The 22,782-nt window shown below is 38.3% G+C and overlaps 1 protein-coding gene across 1 annotated transcript in view; it reads left to right on the top strand.

Moving 5' to 3' along the window:
- Positions 1-22,782, top strand: part of RBMS3 (RNA binding motif single stranded interacting protein 3) — a 740,391-nt gene that overhangs the window by 225,450 nt on the left and 492,159 nt on the right. Inside the window, 2 exon segments of the mRNA XM_068404577.1 lie at positions 1,386-1,409; positions 1,411-1,560. Coding sequence (XP_068260678.1) covers positions 1,386-1,409; positions 1,411-1,560 — 174 coding nt within the window.

Raw genomic sequence — 22,782 nt, 5'->3', positions numbered from 1 at the left:
CATTGAAATGAAACTGAAAGTCATGTTTACGAAGCTGTTGTCTCTGCTTCTGCATCAGACTCTGCTGTTTCATCCTTTCCTTGACCTTCTCATTTATCATATAAGCACTTCGGGGTAAGGATAGTCTTGGACCTTGTGAAACACCTTGTTCGATGGTGGCCCATATTGATATTTGGTAAATGCTACATATATCGTGAATAAAAGTTGTCTTTGAAAGGAGAGTAAAAATAAGCATCGTTCTTGAATATAGCTTTTGAAATTGGTAGCATCAATTTACTAACAGGGACATTTATAAGCATTTCTAAGAAATATTATTGTGTTCATATTTCTCAAGCTTTGACTGTATTACTAAGATCACTGTGAATTTTAATGGTTTAAAAAGAACAGTTTCAGGTTTATAATAATTACCATTAGTTGGTGTGAATTTGCATGGGATATTGAGAATATCTTTGCCACTAATAAGAAAGCAAGCAAAACCCAAATGCAGAACAGAATATGGAGGCAAAAGTACATTTGCATGTCTTTGAAGACCAACCTAAATATCTGCTAAAAATGCATCCAGTTCTAATGCATCTTCTACTCTTTTTGAAAATTTTTTTTTTTTCCCCTGCCCTAATAAATAAATCACCCCTATCAGTGCAAGCATTTATGAGGAATATTTTTTATAAAATGATGACTAGAAGCAGAAAACTGCAGTTAAAATGAAGTAAAATGAGAGAAAACCAGAAAGAAGGAAAGTGAATTACACATCCATAGTCTAGGTTACTTTCAGATGAAATTATTGAATTAACTTTAAAAAAAAATTAAGATTTCCCCCCCCCCTGCATTTTAAGTAATTAAAAAATGTGATCAAGTTTCATAGTCTGTTTAGAAGGTTACATATTTGAAATGTAGGGTTAGCTTTGTGATGGCTTGGCCTTACCTAGCCACTAGATGGGATTTCAAGACTTTGAAAAATATATCTAAACATTGGCCCCAAACTGCCATTTACTGTAAAATGGACATAGCTGATCAGGAGCTTAAAATATGTCAATATTTAATTCATTATAATAAATAAATATGGAAGTTTCAACTATTAATCTTGCAGGATTGCACCCTCTACACATTTTCACGACATCCCCTTATCTCTATCACTTATCCATTGCCCATTTGATTTACATCCCAGCCTGAAGTCTCACAGTTAGCAGTCTATCTTTTGGGCATTACAGCGACATAGCTGTTTTTGAAGGAATCAATTTTTTGCTTTTCCCAGTTTCCTTACAGGAAACCTTCAAGTTCCAGACCGCGTGGCAGTATGTATATGCACAATGATGATATGTAGCTGCATTGTTTGTATTTTACCCTAAAAGCTATTTTTACGTTGCATTTTTTTCTTTTTTTGATAGTCCAGCTCCACAGTGAGAACGTACCCAAAACAGTAAATCGAGAGTGACCATGAGCCCTGGCTTTAGCTCCCAGTGGAATAGCAGCCAACCTGCTTGGAATACATACACCTTTCCAAGAGCAAGTTTGCACTACCAGTCTCATGCTAGCTACACCTACTGTGCTGGACATCCTGCTGTAAGTAATTATAACCTTTTCTGCAGTTACCTGAATGAGCTGTTATGATTTCTTGGGAGGTGGAGGTGCTCAGGGGCTGACAGTTCAGTGCAGTTTGCTGGCGCTCTTTGTGTCCCACCACAGTCAGGAGAGCTCACATGTACTACCGTAACTCTAGAAAATATTAGAATGAGTCTAAGACTTAAGCAAGTGTGGAAGTTTCATGGCTCAGTAGAAATACATATATTTTTGTACATTTAGGAATCCTTCTCCTTGCATGAAACTACTGTTGTGTGCTGGATTTCAGTGTCGGGGATGTGGGCTGGAAAGCAGTATTATTGATGGCTTCTTTTCTGTTTTTAGTGAGTCTGTTAGATGAATGAATTATTCTTTCTATTTCAGAGATTTAAAATTGTATGGATGAGTCAGTGAAGGAGGGCATCTCTTCTCATCATTAGATTTGTTAATATTCACTACTTTATCATTAATGTGATCAGTAGTGAACATGCAATCTTGTTGCTAGGCAAAGACTACTGGTCTTCTGTAATGTGCATGAAGTGGTGGCCAAAAAGAATAGGGAGGGGGTCTCACTGTTGTTGTGTGTTTTAATTTGACAGCCATGAAAGGGTGACAACTGAAGGCTGATGGTGGTTTTTGTCATGTTGGTGTAGCAGACTGCTTATAGCAGAGCCCTTTCATTCTTTTAGTTTCTGATTTTGAAAGACTCTGAGAGAGTTAACTGGGGAAGACCTCGTTAGTGTAAACAATCTTCCTTTTTTTCCCCACTCTACACTTTGTTGTTTTAATGTTTGGATTTGAACTTAGCTTTGGTTATTGTTAGAACTTCTTAAAGGGCATGCTATCTTAACATCCTGTCATGTGTATGTAATGAAGTTTTGTCACCCTAGAGTGAATTCCAGTAGGAAAATAAGGGAAATTACTACAGAGGGGAAATTGTGCTATGCAATCTTATTGCAAGATCTTTGTGATTTGATTTAGATCTGCTATCTTACCTGCCAACAGACTTTTGGCCAGAAGTTTGGGTTAGGAATTGTCTGAAGCATTAACATGGTAATTGAAATAAAGGAGGGGAATAAATTTGTAAAATCTTATCTCTTTTCTGAGGCAGTGATATCTCAGAGTGAATTAAACATCTCTGTGGATTCTGCTGTTTGCTCAATTCCATTACGGTGTCATTGAAAATGATAAAAACTGTTGTGAGGGAAAAAACTGTATTTGGCATCAGAAGGGCACAGATATTTTCCTTGTTTAGAATGATGGCTCAAAAAGAGTCCCTCTACAGCTTAATTTAACTTAAACTGTGGGTATTCAAGTCATCAGCTGCTTCTTAACTTCAGTCATTTGGAATAAACACTACCCTCTCTATGAGTCAAGCTTTGACTTCACCTAGCAACAGAGCATAGAAGAAGAATGCTATGTTGCCTATAAGATGGTTTAAAAATGGAGACATCTTTGTATCCATATGAATTAAAATGTCAGTGAAGGCTCAGGAGTCTTTTTTTAAGCTAATTTCACAGTTCCTCTTTCCTTTGTTTAGACTAAAGTTGATGGTACCTCAGCTAGAATTGCTTTACCTGTACAATATTTGTTTTCATTGAGCACCTTAATATGTAGTTGTTGGAAACGATACTTCAATCTGGAAGTTGATTTGGCTGATTGCTGGAAAGTAGAGATTTCAGAATAGCCAGAGCTGCATAAACCCCTGTGCAGATTGTTTGATTAGTCCTGCCCTCAGTGTCCCTGGGTTCAACTGTTTAGAAAACTTGGCACGTTTCTTGGCTCCTGCTCATCTGAGGAGCTCTGCTGCGCTGCTACTCTGCAGATGACTGGACTGATTTCCTAGGCTGGTGGTAAGAAGCTGTAACAGGTTAGCTGCCATTGCAGTGCCCACCACTGCAATCACATACTTTTTCCGTACCTTCCCTACTTCTGCACGCTCTAAGGGTGAGGCCATAAGTGGGGCCCAGGCAAGGTACTCCAGCAAACTCAGCTCCTCCATCCTGCAGCATCAGCTGAAGGTCAAGTTTCCAAGAGAAAACGATGCCTTAATATTTGCTTGAATGTCTGTTGCAGTGTATATGAAAAAGTTAGAATTAGTCTGCTCCTTGTTTTTAACTTAGATTTGTTTAATCTGGGCTGAAACCAACACTTCTATGGCAAATAACACCAGTAAAAGCTGGATACGGAGGAGCTCCTTTATTCCTGAATCTTCCCAGTGTTAACATGCTCAACTGGATATCTACTATACTTCAGAGGATTTTATTTGCCCTCATCTGACACAAGTTCACCAGAACAAGCTGTAGGTTTTATTGCTGTATGAAGCTGTTTCTGCAAAACCTCCCACATGGAATATGTCTAAAGATCGTTGTAGTTTCTTGTCGCTTTGGAGGCCAACAAACTTACGAGCGCTTTGGAAGTTCAAGGGAGATAAAAGTCAGGGAGTTGGATCTGGCCTTGAAGTACTTAACGATATTAGTCCCTGGAGAGGGAGCCAAGAGAAAAGCTTTGGATTTCTCCACTGTTTGGAGAAAAGCTGAAGGAGACAAAAAAGATTCATGTTAATTGGGCCAAATGTAACTCAAAAAAAATTCTTCTAATTCATTTTTTCTCTAAAGAAAAGAAAAAATATCATACAAAGTGCAGTGTTAAGAGACCCTTATGACTGGCTGGTCCTGAGAACTATGTCTGAGCCAAAGGTGGGGTTTTTATTTTATTTCATCCGAGAGCACACTCTGCATCTCTCTTCCATAGTGCCGCAATCATTGATTAAAAGCAATCTTTCCACCCTAGGAAAGAAAAGAACAGGAAGTTTGTTTAAACAGAATAATTTTTCAGCTCTTGTAGTTATCTAAGGGAAAAAAAGACTGCATATCATCCCAGTGAACCGTGTAATGCAGTTTTTGAACAAACAAGAAGATGCTAACTTCTAGCTATACTGAGAGGCAGGATACCCTGTAGGATCTGTGTATACTAATATGAGTGATAATGTGGTAGATGGCCCTTACAAAGCATATGACGACTTGTTTTTGATATTAGGGGCTAGAAATTCTCCTGGCATACGTATGCAGAGGATTGCAGCCAGAAAAGTACAGCAGGTAGTGCTCAGAACAGGAGGAGACAGCCATCTAACATGCTTTTCTCTTGAACTGTCTTCACCCAAGGACGATAAAAAGGAAGATAAAAAAATAGTCAAAGTAATTCTGGTTATCCCCACTGGGCAAGATAGGAACAGTCCTTTGAGCACTTTCACATCTGTGCAGGTTTCCTACCTATGCTTTTTCCAGTGTCTCAAAGACTCACTTAATTTCCCTTTCTCCACGTTTTGCTGGAAGGACGATAGAATTTCAGCAGATCTTAGGAAATCTTGTCCAGTGAATTAACTCTAACAAATGACTACTTAGATTGTGCTGTGATTTTTAAAGATGTACATGTGTAAAGTGGGCAAACAAAACACAGATCTTATCTGCTTTTGACTATTTCAGTTGAAATTGTAAGGGAGTCTCTTATGTTTTTCTTGAATATTCATGTAGCAGTCACAGATATCTGCCACACTCCCTTATGTAGAAGTCAGTCCTTACTTATGAAGGAATTTGGCAACGTGGCACTCTTTGATGAAGCACACAGTGCTGTTGCAGACTGAGTTACCCTGCAGGGTTTTGTTGTAGGCCCATGGGACAACAAATTTAGTTGCACGTATTAATTTCTTCATGTGCATACATCGCTGTAGCATATGTGATGTCTTTGCATTCCTTATCTAGATACGCAACTCAGCATATGTAAGACTTTCTGCTAGAATCTATTCTGCACTCTAACAGGATTTGGTCATGCTCCACTAGATCAGTGACAGCCTTCAGAGCATGATTGGTTAAATCTGTAAAGTTATTATTTGGAGCTCTACAGATAATGTTTACAAGCTGTTACATCTGAGATGTCATATGTGGATCAGACAATCAGTTTGCTTAGCAGTACTTCTGTCCCCATTCCAACAGTCTGTCCCCAGACTTCTTTCTGCTAACTTCTTTAAATGTGTGATTGCTTCTGAAATTATGCTGCTAGTGGGAATGTGCAAAGCAGAATTAAAAAAAAAAAGTGATGCAGAGCTCTATGAGACGTTACTGGCCTTCTCACTCACTTCACTGAGCCCTAGTAGGATCTCAAATCTTTAATCTTAGGAATCTTAAGACCCGGTAGAAGGAGCTATAGCTCCTTTTACACTTTCCTGCTGACAATCCTTGGACAGAGAAGCAGAAAGGGATCAAGGCTGTCACTGTGGGCAACACTAATGGAAGGTCCTACTCACTGTCAGCATGACTATGCAGAGTCCATCAGAAAAATTTCCAGTGGCAGGTATGTAACCCTCATTGCTGATGACAGAACTGCAGGACTGCAATATTGCACAGCTGTAATGCTTTATGTAAACTTACTGTTTTGATCATTACTACACAAATTGAATTAACATCTGTACTGCGCTCTCAATGACTGACTTTTTAAACAACTTATTTTATATACATTTATAAAATTGAAAACCTGCCATTTTTATGTGATTAGATAATACAATATTTAGGGACCACTTGGGAATGCAAGACACAATTATTAATTTGCATGTATACATATATCTATCTAATGGCTAAATTATTAGTTTGTCATATATTTATGTACACAGATCAAGTTTTTGGCTATAATCCTTGCAGAATGACATAGGAAGTTCTCAGTGCAGGGCTGGTCTTGGGTGTCAATCTTGGGTGTCAATCTCTAGTCTTCTGATGTGATCCTGTCATCTGAAATGTAAACTTAGTTACAGAACAGATTCTTGTAAGTGTAATATCCTACTCAAAATTGGTTCTGTAGCACTGAAATAAGACTGACAGAAGCAATATACTGATACATGCCAAATTCTTAAGATAGACCATGAATGATGTGACCATACGCTATAATGAAAAGATAATGTTTTAAGAAGCATTTTTCCTTATATCCAGGGAGTGTTCAATATATATAGCATGGGTGTCCTCTAGAAATAAAAGTAGAACAGATCAGCACTCCAATGAGTAATTCTGTTGCACTTCTTAAAGAATGAGACCGTGCTAAGAGTTAAATGCTTATGCAGTATAATACTGTCCTGTATCATCACTAATTTTCAAGATACCTGTTTAAACAGAGCTGTCACTTTCTGATCTGGCTTGAGCCTCCTGCCTGATTCATTTTGTAATGTCACGAACAGTGGATTGTGGATTCATGAAGTAAGAGCTGGTCTGATTAGAGATGAAGAAACTTCTTTTTACACATGCACATCCTTATAACCAGCAATGATGGGAAAGGAAATAAATAGTACAGTAGGCATGAACTGGAAATGTCTCTCTAAGAACCTCTCTGTTTCACTTGAAGTTCTGAAATCTCGGTTTCCTCTGTCCTTAACGTTAACACATTCTTACCTTCAAGGGCCTTTCATGTGAGATTGATCCTTACCATTCTGCAGCCAGTATTCCTTTGGTGCTACTAGCTGTTGTCATTATAATAGCCACAGGTTAAAAAAATGGAAATGGGTCCAATTAACCATACACTGTTGAAGGACCATTGAGCAAAATGTCTGCTACGTGGCACTTTGGTCACAGTCTTTTCAGTATATAAAGTGTAAGGGATGTATTTTGATCTTCTAAGGATGGTGTCCACTTTATGGAGCACTGTCATAGACCCAGCTTCAGAAGCCCATTAGTTAATCTGGGGAAGGCTCAAGTGTGGGCTGATGAGAGGTGGGAAGGAGAGTTCCCAACCAGGAGGAAAAAAAAAGGTTTATCACCAGAAGCTATTTTTTGTAATTGCTGATACATTCCTCATGAAATACTGCAAGAAGAAATGAGGGAGCAAATGAAAGAGGCAGCCATTAAAGTGAGAATGAAAAGGATGCCATCTCCATTGCTGGGTGTCAGTTGTGGTGTAAGAGAAAAACTGTGCCAGGTAGGAGGAGAGTAAATGAAGAATTGTGGAGAAAGGAATATTTTTAATCGACAAGATGTTGTAGATATCAGGTGCAGTGAGTAGCTTAGAGATCAAGTGCAAATCCATATGCTAACTGCTGACATAAATTATTTATTCTGTTTATCTATTACCTCCATCTACAGGAACAGAGCCTCAAAAACATGAACTTATTAGGCCGCAAACTTTTCGCTGTGGCTTGGCTTCTTTGGAGAAGAGAGGGTGGAAATTTCAAACCCCTAAACAAATATGTCTCTTAATTAACTTTTCTCACCATCTGTGCTTACTTATAGCTGAGGCAAGTGGTACCAGTGACTTGCGAGATTGCTTTCAATGCTGTCTCTTTAGGCCAGCTTTTCAAAGCAGCAATCACATGCAGTTAATTCTGATCAGATCAGCTTATCAGCTCAGTTCATTGTAGTGCTTTCATAATCATTCATGTGTGACAGCCCATTAAAACTTGGCCAGGCCTTTAAAAAAAAAAATCACAAAATCTATGTATGTGTTTTACATTCAGCCTTTGAGGTATCCAGCATATTTGTTTTGTGTATTAAGCTTTGAAATTGAACTTCTGTGAAGGGTTGTAGGGAAAAGTCACCAGTAATATAGGATTTTAGCCACAGCAGTTTATTGTATTTTACCTCAAAGAGTAGTTTTATTGAAAAAAATATATATGATGCTGTGATAATTGTGTTAAATGCTGACTGTGGCTCTGCTTGGCTCCTGCAAAGGTACAGCGCTGTGGACGCAGCCCGCCAGACCCGGGAGGGCTAATGTGGAGTGTGTGAAAGGCCACTGCCCATGGGTGGTTCAGGTTAACCAAGTGAGGTTTTCCTTTCTGGAGGACTTTTGGTGGATGGCAATTAGAGTTTGAAGTTGATTGCCCTGATCAGAAATTGCCTCTCAAAGTGGAGAGCACTGATAACGGAAAATGTTTAGACTGAGTTGCAACAAATATTTTTCAAGAAGTCTGGGGAAATGGAGAAGTTCCACCTAAATTTGAGTTTGGAGATGTTTGGCTTCAGAATTTTGGGTTTTATGTGTAAATGTTGTTTTAATGTTATTTTTCCTGTATCCACTACTCATTTACACATCAAATATATTATGTCTTGTTATTGTTTCTCGACAGATTAATTAAAGAATGTTGTGGATTGGTATTTGTTGACGGCTTTTATACATTTGTCTCTAGCTTGTATGTTAAGAGAAAAAATTCAAGTTTTCCACAAAAACCACAGGACAAAATATTTTTTTCTGAACTATTAATATGAACAAGATTGGAAAAAATCCTCTGTATGTAACTCTTGTGCACTTATTTTCAATAAGAAAGATTTCTTTATGGAAAATATAATTGTAATCTTTGAAATTACAAAAAAATACATATAGATACATATCCACAGTGTTGGTAAAATACGTACTGCTGAAAAGTTTCTCACCACTTCCTAGTGCTAATGAGGTCAACTGTTTTGGAGATGGGAACTTTTTGTTTACAAACAGACTCTATAGGAATTTTCTTGCTGATTCTGCATTTTTATTCTTGCGTACTGAAGTGGCAGATACATGCAGAAAGAAGGTACTTGTGAACAGACTTGAAAGACACAAACCAGATTCTGCCTTTTTTCTTTTTGTTTTTTTTTTGAAAGAAGGGAAGAAAATTCCCTAAATTTAGACTGTAAAATAGACTTGTAGGAGGCAGTAAATACAGATCTCAGTAAATGTCTGTAATTTACAGCTACAGATATATATCTACCTATACATATCTCTACATGTATTTGTGTCTGCATTCATATATATGTGTGTGTGTCTATATATATATGTATATACATGCTTCTAATGTTTGGTTTGGTTTCAGTTTTCTGCTTTAATTTAGCAAATAGGAGGTCTGTGGTTCTAATTTAGCTTTTCCATCTTATTTTCAGTGAGGCAGACAGGTTGTCTTTAGGATTTGTTAGTCAAGGTGACGAGTTCCTGCAGGCTCCAAAGAAAATCCTGGTATTAGGGCTCGAGACTAGATGCTACAAACTGCCAACCTGTCACATGTTTTGGAGACACCTGACACTTTTTGAAAGAAAGACTGATTATTTCAAAAGGCCAGCAACTGTCTTGCTTTCATTTTAAATAATTAACACGCTCAGGAGACTTCCTTGTTGTATTGCATCCCCCAAGGGTGAAGAGTTTTGGACTAGTCTGAGCAAATTCTACTTCAAATAATTTTGCTGATGGACTCTTTCTCTTCTCTCTTAATTTTAATTGGGAGTATTGATTTAATATAAACCCACCCAATGTAGTGAAGGCATAAGGGATGAAAATTTTCATTTTGTACTTAGACCTACCTCCTTGCCTTGAGGTTTTATTTACACCAGTCTTGCAAATAGGATGATATTCAACAGCACTGTCAACAGCGACTTCTGTTTACAAAGAGAGCTGGAAGAAATGCATGTCTGGGGGAAATACTGATTTGTCAAAATTGAAATGTTCTTTTGATGAAATTTCAGGGCTTTTACCCTTAACAGATTTCAAATGTTGCTTTACTGGAAACCCAAATGCTGACCAAAGATCATTTGTCCCTTGCTGTTTTCTGGCATATGTTCCACCAGCGATTTAGACACACTGTTGAGAGCACATAATCTAAAAAAGATCAAAATCCTAGATGTTCTTGCATGGCCATGCTTAATCTGCTAAGCAGTCTGAGTTTTGATCTTTGTCACCTTTGTTGAAATATTTGCTGTTGCTTTTATTACCTGGGTTTCCTTTAAAAGAAACACCTTGGGAGATAATGTGATCTGTGTGTCTGTTTTGGGCCGTTTTCCAGTCATTGCTCTACTTTTCACCAGTTTCAAGATGAAGGTAACTGTGGGAGGACTTACTCTGTGTTGGGGAGACTGAAAGCATTGTGTGGAGGGTGTTCCCACAGGACATGTGAAGGAGGGAGGTGGAGTTTTTGAGAGGGGAAACAGAAATCCACAAGAAACCAGGCTTTATTTTTTTTCTGCTGCTCAGGGAACGACTCATCACAGTGCTCTGTTGACTTTTTCCTGGATAAGCACTCTGTTGACCTCAGAATTGTACCAACATAACATAAAAGAAGGTCCCTGTCCCAAAGCATGTAACTAGATGGGACAGAAAGTAGGAAGGGAAGCAGGGGCACTGAGAGGAAGGATCCTACCCAAGGTCATACAGCTGTTGAAGGAAAAGAATGGCAGTAGGCTTTGGTTTTCTTTAATTCCAAGTTGGTGCCTTATCTGTCAAACCAGACTGTTTTTCTGTATTTTTCCAAGTAAATAACTAGGCAGTGTTTAATTTTGTTCTAAAACCCTGTAACTGTAAGGTGATGGAGGTGTTTCCTGAAGACCAAAACTTCTAGCCAAAAGGAGGTATGGTTAGTTATGTTCTTTGCTTTTAACCATTGTTTCTCTTCTGTGCTGTATCAGGTTCTTATTAAGGATGTTAAATACAGACATTTTTGCTTTTAGGAAAAAGAGATATGCTTCCTGCAAAGGCACCTCCCCCCACACCATCACTCCTTTGTTTCTTTGCTTTTATTTTATTTGGGGGTTGTCAAATTTTAGTGTAGTTTTCCATGGTGTTCCCCTTTTTAGCTGCAAGATGGACTGCCTGGATTTTCCAAAGAGACTACCTTTAGGTTCCACAAGGAGCAGAATATTTTCCATCTGGTTCACTCATGTGCAAATACCTATCTTCTTTGGGTATACAGGCAGCTTCCATGCAAGAAGAAAAAATTTGAAAGGGCCTGGAAATACCACAAACATCTTTGCAGAGATTCTCTACAGTATTTTCACCTTTCACGCTTTTTTCTCATCCTTTTAAGTATTAGTCCTTTGGCATGGTCAGGTGCTAGGAATCTCCTGGCACCAAAGGCAAATGCTCTATTGAGGCTCTGTCCTTCTACCCTGGTGACCTCTCCTTGGGTGTCTGCCAGCACGGCTCTGATGAAGCCAGAGCCACCGGGGATCTCTCTGCCAAGCACTTGCAGTCAGTAAGAGCAAAATTCAGCCTTTATGTTCAGCATGGTCACAAATTCTCCATGGTTGGACTCAATCATCGTAAAGGTCTTTTCCAACCTAAATGATTCTATGATTCTATGAAATAGTGTGAAGGTTGGCAGGAGATCCAGGTTGTGGTCTGTTCCAGCATATTCACTTCTGCTCTATGCTAGGTTCTACTACCGCGTCTCTGTGTGGTTTTGGAAAAGCCATGCGGCTTTATTTGTCCTCCCACCTTACTTTATTTCTTCATTTGTATCATGTAAATGAGAAAGTTTGCCCACAAACACGTAGATGTGCAGATGATTTTTTTTGTATCGTCAATGATTTATTTTAAAAATAGGCTCTTTTAAATTTCTAGAAAGCACCTGAATTTTCGCTTTGTTATCAGGGTAGTCTTTCTTTGATTGAAAACTTCCCTTTCTTCAGAAGCTGCACTAGTAGAAATCTCATATTGTATACAGGTGGATGAAGGGTTGGATTGAGTTGTTTTTCTACCAAACTATAAAGTGATTTTCTTTTTAAATCTTTCTTTCCATTTGGCCACTACTTAATGTCTTTTGTCTGCTTAAGGAGGACAGGTGCAATTATTCACCTCTGAGTCCTGGGAAAGAAATTGTAATTCAGCATGGTCTCTTAGAAAGGAATGTAACTCACTGCCCCACATACAGTACATTATGCAGGTCACACAGAATTGTGAAAGCGGTAGCATCGTCAAGGAGAGCATACGATGCACAAAATCAGGCTGTTTATCTTAATACTTTATTTGGGAGTAGAAAAGTAAAAGAATTAATTATAGATTGAAGCTTGATAGAATTGTCTTTTCAGTCTTTTAAGGACAAAATCTCTCGGCCCTGCTACGTGAGGAAAAGGATGTGTGAAGGTTCTCCAACTAGTTCATTGGGATGTGGATTTTAAAGCAGTGGTAGTAGATCTGTCATTATTTAGATCATTTAATCTTTTTTTTTTTCTTTTTTTTTTTTTTCTTTTACTGGGATGAAAATGGGGGCCAAGACTTCAAAAATGTAGCACAGAATTTGTTTCTGAAGAGAGGAAATTCTCACCCCTTCCTTAAAGAGAAACCCTGCCTACCACTGAGTTAAGATACTCTGTCTGACTACATAGAGGTTTTAGCCCAGAGTGAATATATTCAATAGATATTTAATAGATTAACGATGGAAGAGGTCTGTTTACAGAACAAAATTCTGCACTGGGTAAACTAACAGAGTTGCTAGCTGTGGTCACTTACAACTGCAGAGCAGTGGAATCCCGGCATACTTGTTGCTCAAGTATTACACAAAATGAACAGATTTAATTTAAAGATATTTCATTCAAGTTTCAAGACCTTTTTTCTCACCTAAGTCAGGTTACTGTTTGTGTATATCGTGGCTAAGTCTTTTCATTGCAGTCCCTATTTTTACTTGCTGATACGTTTACGACACTTGCGCCTTTTCTGGAAGAAACCTATCAGGTCTGGTCTAATCCTAAAGGCAAGCTGCCTCAGAATTTTGAGTAGAGTCCTTTTTGCTGCTTCATAGTCAAAGAAGTCAGATGCACATTTCCCACCTTTGTTGAAATAAATAATTTAATTGTCAAATCTTTTCCTCCCCCCAAAGGCAAGACAATGATTTACAGAAACCAGTCTTTTCAGACAGTTAAACATTCATACTTTTTTTTCCACCCCCTCCTACACATGATCAGTTAATTCAGGAGCAGAGAGATAAACCTGATGCTTTCCAGTAGAGGGTGTCTGAAGCAGATGTTTGGTTATTTTGATTTTTCTGAAATGCAAAATGGAGTAATTTTGTGTTTCTCTGCCATGGCTTTTTTTGTCCTCTTTTCTTGCCCCAGAGGAGTTAATTCGAGGTAGGAATGGCAATAGAAACAGGACAAAGCATTCAATTCGTTGCTCTTACAGCCAAGTATCGTACAATAGGCAAACTGAATATGGAAACTATATCTGCTTATGGCAAGATGTAGAATTCCCTTCAGAGAAAATACAGACTGCTGTGTAGATCTAAAAAATGCTCAGAGTCTGGGAATAAACAGCTGTGCTGCTCTTTCAGGACTGAGTGTACCACATGACAATCACTTTGTTTCTCTTGAAATGTTAGTGAAGTAGAAAAAAAAAATCACATAACATTAATAAAAGAAAGCCAAGCATGTTAGCGCTTTTGTGAAGGCTAAGTAGCATGGCTTCATGAATAACTGCTTTTTAAAGGCCAGCCAGCACTGAAGTCTTGTTAACTGGCTAAAATTAAATTAATTGAAGGACTACGTCCAATTTTGGTATTTTATTCTGAGATGTTCTAGTTTTTTCTAGTCTTGATAACATCATTAGGGGTGTCTGTGTTGGTGGTGGTCTCTCTGGGTAGAGTAACTTGCATGATTAAAAATATTTTTCCTTATTTAAGAAAAAAAAAAGGAGAGGGAGAGGAAAGATTTTTTCCTCTGAAAAAGGAATGATAAACCCACACAGAAGGAGAAGTGCCAATTAAATTATGTTTTTGGGGAAACAGTTAAACTGTCTATAAACAACATGTCAAATATAAAGAAGGAGGGAAAAAAACCAAATATAATCTCTTTCAGCGAAAGTGAACTTAGATTGTTATCTGTAACATTCTTAAGGAATTTTGTTTTCACCATATTTAAGTTAGACCTAAAAAACCCAATATCCTACCCCCCACCCCCAAAAAACCCCAACAAAAAACCAGACCCAACAGAGATGTCATTCCCACTCAAGGAATGCTTTTTAAACTGACCTTATACATTTTAAAAAGTCATATGTCTGGAGGAATAAAAACATGTAATTTCCTACATCCAAAGTGAAAATACTTAATTCTGATTTAAACTAAAGTGAATCAAATGTAATTAAAAAGCAGATGCAAATAAGGCTAGCGATCACAAAGGGATGAGTTGCTGGTCCAAACAGGGAACTGGAGAACAAACTTGAGAGTCATCCTGTGCAAATTACATAGCTGGAAGGAGAAGCCTTTTTCTTGCTTTGCACAATACTTGAATTTTGTGGGGAAGGGAAGGTTTCTTCAGCAAAATCCTTACTACAATGATGTCCAGTGATGGCTGTGGTATCAGCAGATCTGCAGCTGCATATGAGACTCCTTGCTGATATATTGGACATTTATAATGCAGCTTCCAGTCTGAAGAGGTGATGGTCTGTATCGCTGCGCAGAATGTCTCCCACAGATATTTCACTTTTGCTTTTCCCTCTAAAAAAACCCCAAAGTATACACTTGTTCTTTCTGCGTACAGAATACAATCGGCCAAGCTCTCAGATGACCAGAGGTGACGAAGTCCCATTGGCTTCAACCAAGGCATTCCTGTTTGTATTCATTGATGGTCTGATGAGCAAAAGTACCCAAAGGGTGTGTTTGACTCCGACGTGGACTTCCTTGTTATGTACTTAAGTCTTTATTATCTATTGTATCGATACACTGAAACAAGTCTGGTTCCTGTGGTTCTAAAAAGAGGCGAATTGGCTCTCTGAGTTTTGCCCTCACCGTGTTGCTTTATTCACAAATAAATGCTGTTTTGTTCTGTGCCTTTCTGGCTTTTCTTGATATTATGAGAGAAAGGAAAATACCTTTTTCACATGAGGCAAAGAGGTTTTTTTGGGTTTTTCCACGATTTTATTTCCTATGTTTTGTTCTTTCACAAGTGAAGTGAATCCCCCACCTACCTGTGGGGATTTAAAAAAATAATCTTTTAATGTGGAAGTGTTTATGTTCTCATTAAGGGGTGAACATAACATTGATTTCCTCTACCCTCACCCAAAATCTAATTGCAAACCGTAGTGGCTGGAGATAAGTCTGCTCACCAGGTTTAATGGTGTTTTACTAGTTTAATTAGGCTTTGGGTTTAAGGTGTTTCATGAGAAGAAAAGGGCTTCTCAAGAGTTGGGTTAAAAAGGCAGGGAGAAACAACAGCCGTAAGGGCACTTTCCCATGTACTTGAGCATGATTAAATGTAGCAGGGGGTTCTTCCTTCACTGAGTAAATTACCTTTGTCCCATGTGTATATTGATATAAACTTTAAACATTTGGCTTTGCAATATATCTCAGGCTGCTTCTCTCGCTGCTCAGGGTCAAGAGAGAAATTCATGAATGCTGACAGGAAATCTCTTTCTAAGTATAAGGAATAGGTGTCCAGTTTCTCAGATAAACAGAAGATTAAAATTGTCAAATTCTTTGTGTGTTTACTTTTAAACAACGCGTACAGCAAATGAAGGAACCTTCTCACCAGTTGTATATTAGTAATTCAGATGCCACATTGTTTCTCTAGTGTCATACATAAAAAATCCCTTGAAAAATCTGTCTCCCTGTACAGATTGTTCCAGCCTGGTACGATGATTCAGGAAAGTTTTGGTTTAGGTTATTTGTTACTATTTTAGAAGCCAAAAGATCTGAGCCTTCAAGAAACTCTACCTGACATTGCCAGATGCTACTGAAGTGACAGTCGCATCAGGGTGCCACAGGGTTTTAATAGGAAGAGTGTGTGTTTCTTTTACAGTGTAGGAAATGGAGAACAGTTCATAAACTTCTTCATTTTTCTCTCCTACTCTCCCATCTCTATCCATCTTAAAATATTTTTCTTCTCTGTAGCGTTATGACAGATGTAAGACCAAAGCTGAAACATAAGGCATAAATAAGTGAATACATGATCTTTTTAATCCAAATGTAATTCGTTAAAATCTGTTCAAAATCTTGTCTAATAGGCTAACCTATATTTTAAAATTCTTCAAATCTTATCCCTTGTATCTTTACGTTACTTTAATTATAATTACTTTAAACCATTTGAGACTGCTAAATGTTGGATATTTATTAAATAGAGCATCAATATATTTATATTTTTCCATTTTAATTTACTAATATTGAACCAAATTCAAAGTTTTCTTGAAGTTTAATATTAAGACAGTAAAAACTTGAGATGTGCTTCTCAGTCAAGCTGCAGACATTTTCTTGGATGCTGTTTGTATAACAACCTGACTAACAGTTAAAAAGAAAATAAAATGGTTCGAACCAGGATGTGTAAATTTTTAGGTACTAAAATGAGACCAAACCAACTCTAACAAAACACCTCTAGCTGTGTTCATGCAGTCTGTGCCTTAGTCACTGTGCTTTCCGTGGGCTTATTCCTTCTGAATTTGGGAACACATCCTTCTTCAGGGGGGCAAGAGCGAGGTGGGATTTAGGCCCATGAGATTGTGCCATCTGGTGACATTCACCCTGTGGAAGTCACCCACTACCAGCGACTCTTGTCATGGCTTTCATGCCACCACCAGTCTATATTGGCTCCTGAAATATCTTAAATGACATTTGCTCAACAGCAAGCCTTTTATCTCTGTTTCTGACTGAGAAGGACTTCAATAGATATCCTTGTTCATTAACTGCATACTAGTTTTAAGCATTTTTTCCATTTTAGCCACTCTTTAAGCATGCTATTTCTAGCTCTTGCTCTGAATGCACTGTTTAATAACGATGGTGGGCAGAATAACTTTAGACATATCACTAATAATCATCTTAACCCATCTATCGTGCAGCTGAACAGATCAGGTAATGCAGAAAAGCGGAGGGGTTTGAGAACAGTTTCCCTGTCATAAAAATATAAGACCATTCACTTGTACATCGACTCAGATTTGAAAAAAGCAAATTGCTGATCTGAACAGAAATATGTGCCAGTCAGAATAAATATTGGCCTCAGTGAGAGTTATTTTGTTGGAGAAGGGGATTTGATATTCAGGAGACTCTTTAGCTGTGGTAGTTGTTGAGTATTGCTTATTCAGGCAGTAGAATTGTTGGGCTGAAGCAGGGAAAGTTTATTAGCCCTGCCTTAGGCATCAAACTATTAGATTTCATGTAATTTCAGAAGGTTTATAGGAAATATTTTACACCTTCATGAGTAAATATGAAATTTTGGGCATCGGGAAACTATATGAGCATTGTATTTTTTTATATCATTTTCCAGATAGTGCTTCGTTCTTTGAGACCATATTGTTTTTATTATGATAAGCATTAGTTGTCCCTCTGTACTGTTGGTGCTTATTTTCTTTTTAAGGAGAATATAAGGACGAATGCTGATATAAGGTACCGCATAACTTTGTTTAAAAAAAAAAAAACGGTGGGGGGATGGTGGAGAGCTGCCTCAGACAGATGAAAAATACCTAGTGTGTCAAGGAAAATATATTCCCCAGTGTCATTTCACGCTCCGCAGGGGTCTGTTTTCTTGAGTCCAGTGCAAATGCATACTCTCAAGAAAGCCATTTTCTGCTTAATGTGGAAAAGAAGAATAAAGCAATTTTTTATTCCACTTCTGTACAATCTTGTCAAGAAAGAGAGGTGGATGAAGAATTACAATCTTCAGAGCTGCCATCAAGACTCCCTAAACACAAACCTTATCAACCCCAGTCTGTAATCATGTCAGATTTCACAAATTAAGCAAGACTGGATTCTGCTCTGGACACCTCCAAGGAAAACCCACAATACAATAGGAACTAGCATGCGCAATTCCTTAAGCAGATCCCTTTTCCCTCTGAGTGAACAGTGATGAGATGAATATGGAGAAAGTATGCAAGCCCTCCCTTTCATTCCCTGGAAGAGGTTCTCCACCACCCCTCTCATGCCCCTAAAATTAAAGCTTGCTCTGACCTATTTTCATATTTCGTATTCCCTGCGCTGCGTGCAGGAGAGCAGGCACGGAGCAGCACCGAGAGTTCATGCGCTCGCCTGCAAAGGGAGGGAATATGATGCAAGAATGAGCTAAGACAGGAAAATTGATCTCTTCAATATCCAGGTAGCAAACACGTAGTGTTCGGTTCCTAAATGAGTCTAAACAAAAGTTCCCTGTGCCATTTCAAATGTTGTAGCGTTTATCCTTTGCCTACAGCTCCTGCTGTGGAGGGCCACAGGTCTCCCGTAGGTTTTGTGTGATACCTGCCAGGCCGCTGTGATTGCCTGGGGTACTCCAGGGCATCTCAAATGGCACTAGGCAGCTATAAGTAGGCAACTTAATCAAGCCCTTAGTTCCTAGGACTGCTTTGCCAAATATCTAATTTTAGCTGTCAATGATGCAATGAGTGGACATTTCAGATGCTGCAGAAAATGAGAATTGTCACCATATGACCCACCAGATCTGCCAACCCAAATGAAGTGCGTAGCAAACCGTGAAAAATTTAAAGAGCAGCACCTGTAAATGGGAGTGTACACCCAAAAATGAACTTAGTTTTGGCTAGTTACTTTTCTTCCATTGGATTTGGGGCATCAGAGGGGAGAGTGCTGTGCAGTAGTAACAGCAAATGAACCCAAAGTGAACCAAAAAATAATAAGCCTTCCTGAGATTAATTAATGTAGACATTAACACCACTGAATATTTTGATGAATCCTTAAAAGTACCCAAATCTCATAAAATGAAATCCTACAAAGGATTTGCTTTCATTTTAGGTCAATTTAAACCTAAAAATTTGGAGAAAAATGTTCCTTATCTTGGTAGTATTTTATTAAATAAAGTCTATAAATAAAATTGTAACACAGGAATAATTTTCCTGGAGTAGTGCATGATAATAAACTAACTTTCTAGGATGGGTTGGGAGAGAGGTAGTAACACTATTCATTTTAACAAGCTGCCTTGATAATTCTCTGCTGCATCACTTCCAGAATGGATAAGTAGTAATGTTTGGAATATTTCTGAATGCAATTGGGAAATTCACCTTTCATTTCTGTATCTGCTCTTAAATAATATGAATATAAAAATAATAGTATTCCTGCAATTGGTAAAGGAGACAAATGCATAGTCTCTAGGGAATAGCTTCTATGAGAATGCTCCCACAGAAAATACTTGCACTCTTCCTATTGATGCAACAGTTAAAATATTTTCGTGTTATGTTCCATCCCCATATGGTTTTCTTCAGTGTTGTTTTCTCAGTTGATGGAGGGAAATTCCCTAGACACATTTTACATAATTGCTGGTATGGTTGCTGTTGCTTACATTTGTTCTGTCAATTGTGGATAGTTCTTATTTCTAACTATTTTGTGAGAAGTGTTCAGAATGCTTAAAAATGCTGGAATAAAGTATATTTAACACACCCACCCACTTGCAGAGCTCCACAAAGCTGGAATTCATCCCTCAACTCTTCTTCTCTCAGCACCCAGCTCTGTCTCATGGAAATACCTTCACTGTTTTCTTTTGCTTACTTTAACACTTTTTTGAATTTATTTTTGTTAATTTTCACAAATTATTTTCGTAGTTGTGAAATATACGTTTTCATCACTTTTTTTTTTTTTTTTTTGCAAATCAAATTGCTTTTGCCCGCTTTGAGGCAATGTGGACTGTTGAAAGGAGCCCATAGAGCCAGGAATTGTGAAGTTCCCCCGCACTTTGGTTGATGATGATTTTCAGATTAATTAATAAAAGGATTCTGTACCACCCTACAAGTATTGGCAGTTATTCTCAGTATTTCAAGGGGGGAACATTTCCTGTATAGCTTAAGAGAACTGATGTACAGTGAAATTAGAAGAGAAGCATTACTGAGATTAGAACTCGTTTCTTATTACCTACCACCTCGCTAAATGTACCAGAAGTTATTACTCACACAGTTTTTTTCTGTAGCATTTCCCCCCATAGCAGAATGATGCGGTAATACTTGCCATTAGCCATCCTGATTTTTTGAAACTAATACCAATTCTGAGACAGCATTAAACCTGTGTGCATAGATACGATTGCCTGAGGTGGGAATGAAGGTGGGCTCCCCACATGAATCTTCCTGCAGCATTTGGGATATTTTTTTCCCAACATGTTTGATCTCTCACTTTGAAAGTCGAAGTACAAAGTCAAATGAAATCTGACCTGGTCAAGTAAAGTATTTTTTCAATAAACTTACATAGGTTTTTTGTTTTGGTTGTTTGTTTGGTTTTTTTAATTCCAAAAGAGTGTGCTGCTGGACATTTTAGAGGTGACATGAGGGTGAATGCTTCTGAAGCATATGCTTTGCAAAGACCTATTCAATACATTAATATTTAAAAAACCAAGTATCCTGTCTTGTAATAAAATAAGATGACAAATCTCATAAGGCAAGTTGTTGTATTTGGGCTTTCTTCATTTACTGAAAAATGACTTGGGAAAAACTACTTGAAAGTCAAACCAAAAGCAATAGATTGTGCCTGTAAGAAATCACAAAGTTCATTATGTACACAAAGATGTGGCAAAGGAGGAGAGCTGAATTTTCAGTAGCACTGGATGAAAATTAAAATAATCCTGTGTAAGTAATATGTTGCAAAGTGATAGTTCAGTACATTTGGAACTCATTTGAATTCAGCACTGATGATAAGTGAAATCTTAACCAGAATATTTAAGAGTGACTTTTCAAGTCTGTAATCTGTAGGACTAAGGATTTTTATTTCATACCTGTGTAAAACAACAACAAAAAAGTTTTTGGCTTTCTTTTTGTAAAATGAATTTAGAATACTTGTCCAGTTTAATATGTTCCCATAATAACCCTTCACTGGGGAAGCAGACTGTCAATTATTCCTGTTTTTCATTTCAGATTTTTACATTCTGCTTTTAACACAAAGAAGGTGAGAAGTAAAACTAATTTCCCAAGTGGTTTTGTTTTTCTTCATAATGAGAAACGTATTTTGTAATGTTTCAGATGATGTAGAAATCAGCTACAGATTTAAATGGCAAATTTCCACTCTCCATTAACATGACAGTTCATTCCAGCTGAAGAGCCACCTTTCCCTGCATATGTGGACATCCTGCCATCAGTCGTGTAAGCAGGAGGTGCTGTACTTGGGAGGGTTGTGGGTATTCTGTTAAACATCATTCTCTAATATAACTCCCCAAATATGTACATTAGCGTTTTTTCTAGCCTTCATTTTCATGCAAGTAGTATGGATCCGCCATTTTACGCTTCAGACTTCTTCTTTCCATTTTGACGCATTTTCCCATGATGTTCTTCAAAGGGCAGAGCTAAGGGCGTGCGGGTTTGGCTCAGGTAATCTGGGCAGGATGGGAAGTTTCTGACAGTGAAGTGTCAGGAACAACTTGTTTGCCGATGAGGTGGCTTTGCTCATTATTCCCTATGCTTGGACTCCCCAGTTCTCTTGAAAAGTTTGAGGGTTGCGAAGAAGATTGTGGCTGTATCTCAAAATATTAGCTCAAAGGTGGCCTGATTATCTGGTGAGAAATTACCCTGTAGCTGCTGTTGTGTTTTGTTTTCATAAATTCAGAGCCTGAGGCCCCAGTGCACACAGCGAGCTGCTGTCAGGCTGCCTCTGAACTGGAAAAGAGCAAAAAAGGCCATGCTTGCCACAAACAAGTTATGGGCTGGCACAAGAGACAGCAAGCACATAGATAAAGACGGAGTAGTGTAAAGCCATGCGATGGTGTTGGCTGAGGTTACAGGCAACTGGTGGCGTGGGAATGTAAGATGAGCAAAACAAAGGTCTGTCTAACCCAGTTACCTCCTTTTACCAGTGGTAACACAGATGACTAAGACACGGTATGGGAGCAGGGCAAACTCGCAGTGCTGGATACTGCTGCTCTCCCAGCCTCCGAGAGCTTGTGGCTGAGGTGCTTTCTGAGCCAGAAGTGTTGGGTTTTTTAAACTATCAACATTTTTGGAGCCATTGCAGCAATTCTAAGGAGAAATGGGAAGAACAATTGTTCTCGCAGATTTTTATGGAGAACTCCTCCCATAGGCAGTTCCCGTGAGGAACAGCCTGAGGGAACATGTATTTTTTACAATTTAATACATGGTTAGTGGGGACTGAGATTAGAATTGCAAGTAGGAGCTGACTTACTGGTACAAAATGAGAAAGAATACATAATTGTTGCATGTGAGGGTGAGGGTCTCCTTAGAAAGACAGATTGCTGTTGTTTCTGGTGGAAGTGAAATGATTCACTTGCCTGACTTGAGATCCCTCTCTTTCCTGTAATGTTTGAAGTGGAAGAGACACTGCCCCAAGCAATAACAGCTGTAATAGCCCATTAGTTGTACTGAAACTGAAGTCAAGCTACCCATGGGCTGAAGGGTTAGGAATTGAATAGCTGAGATGGTAGGAGGACTCGAGTGCCTTCTGAGGTTTTACTTAAGTTGCTGCCAACTGACTCGATACCTTTCATCTGAACAAACACTTGAACTGAAAATATTTCTGTCTTCTCCCAGTGAAGTGTTTCATTAGCCATCAATAACTCTTGCGTGCATGTACAATCACCTTCATGAACAAGTGTAACAAATAGC

This window comes from Nyctibius grandis, chromosome 7, assembly GCF_013368605.1.
Source record: "Nyctibius grandis isolate bNycGra1 chromosome 7, bNycGra1.pri, whole genome shotgun sequence".
NCBI classification, from domain to species: domain Eukaryota; kingdom Metazoa; phylum Chordata; class Aves; order Nyctibiiformes; family Nyctibiidae; genus Nyctibius; species Nyctibius grandis.
Note: the sequence above shows the minus strand (reverse complement) of the source record. Positions and strands in the feature narration are given on the sequence as shown.